This window comes from Drosophila rhopaloa, unplaced genomic scaffold (genome assembly GCF_018152115.1).
Source record: "Drosophila rhopaloa isolate 14029-0021.01 unplaced genomic scaffold, ASM1815211v1 contig_115, whole genome shotgun sequence".
NCBI classification, from domain to species: Eukaryota; Metazoa; Arthropoda; class Insecta; order Diptera; family Drosophilidae; genus Drosophila; species Drosophila rhopaloa.
Window position 1 is genome coordinate 13,909,284 of NW_025334990.1, and position 7,249 is coordinate 13,916,532.

At 43.0% G+C, this 7,249-nt stretch overlaps 1 protein-coding gene across 2 annotated transcripts; it reads left to right on the plus strand.

Annotated features, from left to right (window-relative positions):
• Positions 1-1,090: 1,090 nt before the first annotated feature.
• Positions 1,091-7,022, plus strand: LOC123038150. Of its 2 annotated transcripts, none has more exons than XM_044462022.1 (2): positions 1,091-4,164; positions 4,252-7,022. In XM_044462022.1, exons 1-2 carry the CDS (start codon positions 1,284-1,286, stop codon positions 6,600-6,602), a joined length of 5,232 nt encoding a protein of 1,743 aa, XP_044317957.1. In that variant the 5' UTR covers positions 1,091-1,283; the 3' UTR covers positions 6,603-7,022. The 2 variants fall into 2 exon arrangements, with proteins under 2 accessions (XP_044317957.1, XP_044317958.1); XM_044462023.1 differs by having other exon boundaries at positions 1,091-4,613; positions 4,732-4,805.
• Positions 7,023-7,249: the final 227 nt, after the last annotated feature.

Sequence of the window (7,249 nt, forward strand, 5' to 3'; positions counted from 1 at the left end):
TGCATATATATAAACGCATACATTCGTCTTTGTAGCCTGGCCAAAAAGAGTGTGTATGTGTATTTAATATGCGAGCAACAACAACCAAAAAAAAAAACAGCAACAACTGTAAACAAGTTTGCCTATATATCTATTTTTTTTTTTTCGTTTAATAAATAAATAAAATTTTTTGTTGCTTTTTCCGTTTATTTTTTTTTTAGGTGAAACATGTTAGCATGCAGTTACAAGTGTGTGGCTGTCGCTCCCCCTCCCCCGCTGCACCTCTGCCCCCTTTTACCGCCCAACCCCCACAGCCACCCCCTGCCCCGCCCCCTCTTGTGTCCCATTTGTCTGTTTGTCGGCATCGCTGTCTGGTGTCTCACAGTTGTCGATGCCGTTGTTGTTGTTGTTGTTGTTGTTCCTGTTGCCGCTTGTTTGTTTGTTTGTTCAAGACACTTCAACACTTGAGTTCAAGTTTTTGTTGTATTTCCTTTCCACAATTTTCACACAGAGAGCACTCCACAAAGTGCACTTTTCATCAGCTCGGGAGGGAGTTTTCAACTGGTAAATCAGAGGGGGGCTTTATTTGGGTATTAAATATTAAATTTGCAAATTTAAATTTAATGAATATTAATATTTGATACAAAAAAAAATTAATTTATATTGTCCTTTTGAAGGATTGTAATTGAAAGGCTGTTAAAATGTTTGTTTGGACTGTATATTGTCAACACGAGAACTTGCAGTGTAACTGACGTCACACTGTAAGCTCTCTAGTTACAGACATTCTTCTTTGCCTTTTATTCGTAGTCTTGTTCGAAAGATCGAACCATATCACAGCTAATTTGTGCATATGTACATACATAATTTGGAGAGCTGCAGCTTCGGTGAAAATGAAATGTAAAACCGACAAGTTAATCTGCGAGCGACAGTCAATATAGTCAGAAGCACCCTCTGTGCTCTTCTCTTTTATGTTTAATTATATAACCTAATTAAATCGAACGCACATTTTTGGAACCTTTCGACTTCTTATTTGGGACCTTGGGAAACAGACCGCCACTCCGAGGAACTTCCAACGCCGCCACAGGTGGATAATCACTCTGTGCGCCGCATCATATTTTGCTGAAGATTGGGGCTCCGTCGGTACGCAGCCATAGCCAACACATTTTGGTGCCGAAACCCGGGAAGACTTCTCTTGGACTGAGTGGATTATCTGTGGGTCACTACTTGGACTACGCTGGAGCGCGAAGAGGTTATTGTAGAAGGTTAGTGCACTGTGTTTTGTTGTGAGAAAGAGGGTCAAGGTCATGGCTGAGACATTTGAGGAATTAATTGCGGAGCAATCAGCTTTGATTGATTCTGTACGCCGCATGTTAGAGAACTTTCGGAAAGCTGGCACTAATAATTCGGAAGCGCATATGGAGACTAGATTAGAATCTCTGGCCAATATTCGCATGGAGTTCCGAGAGAACCATCGAAAATTGGTGCGTTCGGATGACGAATTGGTTCGGAACGATTATATGGAGGCAGATCTTGAAGGAAAGTTCCAAGAAGCGTATATTGATAGTGTGGCGCAGATTAGAACTGACCTAAATGAGACTAAGGATCGACTTTTGGCATCAACAGGAATTAACAATCTTGATTTTCAGGATGGGAATCGCAACGCGCTACCGTCACGGTTTATAGCACCAGACCAAACCATGATCGATGAGGTTAAACTTCCCACGGTTAAATTGCCTATATTTAGCGGTGAATTTGTAGATTGGCCGGCATTTAAGGAAATATTTGAAGCGCGAGTTCATAATAGCCCTAGACTCACTGATCTACATCGATTCCATTACCTCAAAGATTCTTTGTCAGGGGAAGCAATCAAAGATATCCAACATCTAACACTGATCGAAACAAATTATCATGTAGCTTGGCAAATGTTATTAAATTTATATGATAATAAGCGTGTTCTGTTTCAACATTATATGCAGGTACTAGAACAACAGCCCATGGTGCAGAGCGATGACCCTGTTTCGCTTAAGGGGTTTTTACAAACTTGTCGTTCTTGTATTAAATCATTGGAAAAGGTTGGCGTTAACCTTTTCGATCAAAGTCATGTCATAGTTTACATGGTAACGAAGAAACTACCTGCGGAGCTGCGGTTGGACTGGGAAAAATCCCTGGCTACTTCGCAGGAGTTACCAACATTCGAAGAATTATCCGCGCATCTCGATGGACAATACAGGACTATGCTTACGTCCGCCAGTGGCGAGAGGACAATATTGTCTAACAAGGATCGAAAGGGAGCATCGGGATCATCTGAGAAGCGCCGAGATGTGAAATCTTCCTTTGTCGCCCGATCGGAGCAGAAATGTGCCATGTGTTGCAAGAACGGTCATTCCGTCCAAGATTGCAAGGTTTTCGAAAGTATGCATCTAACAGCACGGAGGGAAGCTGTTATGAAGCAACGTTTGTGCTTCAACTGTTTGGGGAATAACCATAACTCACGAAGGTGCAAACTTAAAAACAATTGTTCGATATGCGCAGATCGGCATCACACGCTCATACATTTGGATCGGGTTCGGCTAACTAAAGAGCCAAATGAGCAGGTGCAACAAGTTACTTCCAACGCAATTAGCGGGACTTCGAGTACAACTGGGACTAGTTATGAAGTGCTATTGCCAACAGCGTTAGTTCTGATCCAGTCAGCAGAAGGGTTTACACTACAGTTCCGAGCATTTCTTGACCAAGGATCGCAAGCTTCGTTTGTATCGGAAAACGTAGTTCAGAAGTTGGGACTAACTCGTCAAAAGGCATACATTAAGGTTAATGGACTGGCCAACGCCCAAGTTACCGAAGCGTCTTCTTCCGTTCTTTTATGTTTTGGATCAAGGTTTGAGACACAGGCAAGGTATAGTGTGACTGCGTATGTGTTACCAAAGGTGAGTAAGCGCATGCCAAATCGTCGCTTATCTGTGGAAAAATGGTCTCAATTTGAACAGTTTTGCCTGGCTGATCCTAATTATTTTGTTCCACAAGGTGTGGACATATTGTTGGGGAGTGATATCTATGATGAATTGATGCTAAGTGAAATACATCGTGGACCGGATGGCTGGCCTATTGCTCAAAGCACACGACTTGGATTTATAATATCAGGAAAAGTTAAGGAACCCATCACAAAGGTCTCGGTGCATACGGTGACCGTAATCAAGGACGAATCATCTGCGGAATTAGAAGGATTACTTCGCAGATTCTGGGAATTTGAACAGTTGGATGAGGCAGCAGAAGTTTTGTCGAAGGAAGATTTGTGGTGTGAGGAACATTTTGTTAATACACATGTGCGGTTACCTTCAGGGAAATATCAAGTGCGGTTGCCATTTCTATCCGCTTTGGATCCCCAGTTAGTAATTGGGTCGTCGCGTCAAGGTGCTTTGAAACGGTTGTGCCATTTGGACAAGCGTTTACGCAACGATGCCAACCTGAAGGAGGTGTATTCCAAAACCATAAAGGAATACTTGGAGTTGGGACAAATGGAAAAGGTTGTTACACAAGTTGGACAAACGGAAGAAACAGGCTACCCGGGGGGAGCCACACATTGTTATTTACCTCACCACCCAGTAATCAAGGAATCGTCAACGACTACCAAGGTGCGCGTCGTCTTTGACGGATCGATGAAGACGAGCAATGGGAAATCGTTGAATGAAATCTTAGCAATAGGGCCCAAATTGCACATGGAGCTTCCAGCAATACTGATCAACTGGAGAGTAATAAGATTTGCATTCCTTGCGGACGTGGAAAAAATGTATAGATGTATTAATATACATAAGAAGGATGCTCAATTTCAAAGAATTTTGTGGAAAACGGACAACACTGTCCAGGTAGAGGAATATGCCTGCTGCACGGTCATGTTTGGCACGAGCTGTGCTCCGTATCTGGCCATTAGAGTTATGCAGCAGTTAGCCGAAGATGAAGAGCATAACTACCCGCTGGCAGCCAATGTACTTAAACGTCAGATGTATGTGGACGACGTTTTATCTGGAGCAAATAGTATTTCCGATGCAAAGGAACTGCAAGCTCAAGTTAGAGGAATGATGAGAAGGGGATCTTTTGAGTTGCGAAAATGGGCCAGCAACTGTCCTCAACTGTTGGAAGGAATACCTCTAGAACATCGGGAAACCAAAGAGCCTCTAAACTTTCAAGGTGACGAGACGATTAGAGCGTTAGGATTATATTGGAAACCCAATGAAGATGAGTTTCGATTTCAAATTAATTTTGATCTCCCAACAGGTACACCAACGAAGAGAAAGATGCTTTCGACGATTGCGAGGTTATTCGACCCAATGGGATGGTTGAGCCCAATCACCGTTGTTGGAAAGCGAATGGTGCAAGCTCTGTGGAAGACAAAACTTAGTTGGGACGACCACGTACCATTGGAACTTCAAAAAGAATGGCAGAAATTCATTCAAGAGCTACCAAACTTGTCTAAGATTCATATACCGCGCTACATTGCTTGGGGAATGTCAAAGGGAACTCCACAGTTACACATGTTCTGCGACGCGTCAGGATACGCGTACGGTGCGGCGGCTTACTTACGAATTCCGATAGGAGAGAACGCCTTTCATGCGGAACTAATTTTAGCGAAATGCAAGGTAACGCCTATCAAGCCGCAGCTTACAATTCCAAGAGCGGAATTGTGTGCAGCAGTCATTGCTGCGAAAATATTTAAGTATTTAAAGGATCACTTAACTATTCATATTGATTTTGCAGAGACTGTATTTTGGTCAGATTCGATGATCGTTTTGAGCTGGATCCAAGGAGATGCTGCGAGGTGGAAGGTTTTCGTTGCCAACCGCATAAGCAAAATTTTGGAGCTATGCGATGGGAAACAATGGCGACATATAGCATCTGAGGATAATCCTGCCGATCTTCTAAGTCGGGGTATCAGTGTTACTAAATTAGCATCGTGCCAATTATGGTGGAATGGACCGCCGTGGCTGAGATTTAAAGATTGTGAGTGGCCATCGACAAAACTAGATTCTGGAACCGATATGCGAGTCACCAGCGAACAGAAGCAGATGCACTGCAACGCTATTTCTGTGGAGAAAGAGAACGGATCCGATATACTAGGAAGGTTTTCATCGTACACATTTCTCATTCGCATGCTGGCCTATATTCATAGATTTATAAGGAATTGCAGGATATCGAAATCTGCTCGAATAATAGATTCTCTCACGATAAGAGAACTTTCTGAAGGGTTTTTGTGTGCGGTTCGTATGTGCCAAATGGAAGGCTTTGCAGGCGATTGGAAACTATTATCGGAAGGGAAAATGTTACATAAGCAAAGTCCGCTATTACCACTCAATCCATATTTTGATGAATCGGAAAAAATCATTCGACTTGGAGGACGCTTGAGAGACGCACTGCTGCCGATGGCGGAAAAACACCCATACATTCTACCTTATCAGCATTCATTTACAAGCTTGGTCATTCGTTATAGCCATGTCAGTACCTTACATGGAGGTGCGGCCCTTACACTCAATCATATCAGGAAAAAATGTTGGATCATCAACGGACGTAACGCCGTACGAAGAGAAATCCATAAATGCATTGTTTGCTATAAATTTAACCCTTGTATTACAAGCCAAAAGATGGGTAATCTGCCACCGGCCAGGATTCGGCCACAGAAGGCTTTTACGTCAGTTGGGATTGACTACGCAGGACCGTTCAACATTTCGCCATCTAAAGGAAGAGGACGGACTTCGGTTAAAGGCTATATCGCTGTTTTTGTATGTCTTGTAACAAAAGCTATCCACCTAGAACCAGTGGGGGATTTGACATCGGACGCTTTTCTTGGAGCACTTCACCGATTCATCGGCCGCCGTGGAAAATGTGTTCATATTTATAGCGACTGTGGCACAAATTTCGTCGGGGCAAATCGGAAGCTGCAGGCAGACAAGTTGGCATACAAGTTGTACATCGAAAAAACGATTCTAGGTAAACTCACAGATGACGGGATTACGTGGCATTTTAACCCTCCCTCCGCTCCACATTTTGGAGGTCTATGGGAGGCGGGTGTTAAGTCAATGAAACACCACCTAAAAAGGACAGTTGGTGATCGTACGCTTACATACGAGGAATTGGCCACTGTATTAGCTCAAATTGAAGCGTGCTTAAACTCTCGTCCGTTGTGCCCGCTAAGCAATGACCCGGAAGATTTGATGGTCCTAACTCCAGGCCATTTCTTAGTTGGGGATGCTCTACTCGCTATGCCAACAGAGCAGGCCGATAAACTAAGTGCCACCGAGAGATGGAGGAACTGTCAGCACTTGGTTCAGCAATTTTGGAAGCGTTGGTCCTCGGATTATCTATCACGCTTGCAGCGGAGACCGAAGTGGTTGGAAAATAGGCGTAACTTGCAGGCTGGAGATCTAGTACTCATTAAAGATGAACGTTTGCCGTCTAATCTATGGGCTCTTGGTCGAATTACTGAAACTCATTGCGGCCAAGACGGTTTGGTTCGAGTGGTTAAACTCCAGTCTCAGAGTGGTATTATTAAACGGCCAGTAGCAAAATTGTGCCCATTACCCATACAAGATAATTGGTTAAATCGTGATCTTGACCCTCCACAACAATTCTAAGTTGCATTATCTTTTTAGCGTCCAACCTCCAACCAACCGAAGACGTTGAAGAAGCAGTTAATAATATTTTAATAATATCATTAGGGGGGAGAATGTTTGGACTGTATATTGTCAACACGAGAACTTGCAGTGTAACTGACGTCACACTGTAAGCTCTCTAGTTACAGACATTCTTCTTTGCCTTTTATTCGTAGTCTTGTTCGAAAGATCGAACCATATCACAGCTAATTTGTGCATATGTACATACATAATTTGGAGAGCTGCAGCTTCGGTGAAAATGAAATGTAAAACCGACAAGTTAATCTGCGAGCGACAGTCAATATAGTCAGAAGCACCCTCTGTGCTCTTCTCTTTTATGTTTAATTATATAACCTAATTAAATCGAACGCACATTTTTGGAACCTTTCGACTTCTTATTTGGGACCTTGGGAAACAGACCGCCACTCCGAGGAACTTCCAACGCCGCCACAGGTGGATAATCACTCTGTGCGCCGCATCATATTTTGCTGAAGATTGGGGCTCCGTCGGTACGCAGCCATAGCCAACACAATGTTATATAACATATTCTCAAATTAAAGTTCGATATTTCAATGCCTAAAGGAAAAACTTTTAACACAAATACTCACATTTTAAAAATAATAGTATTG

Excerpts from the sequence above, each read along its gene's own strand:
- LOC123038150 (XM_044462022.1), top strand. The coding sequence starts at position 1,284 with ATGGCTGAGACATTTGAGGAATTAATTGCGGAGCAATCAGCTTTGATT. Across the intron at positions 4,165-4,251 it reads AGAGCCTCTAAACTTTCAAG|GTACACCAACGAAGAGAAAG; the intron begins GTGACGAGACGA and ends ATCTCCCAACAG.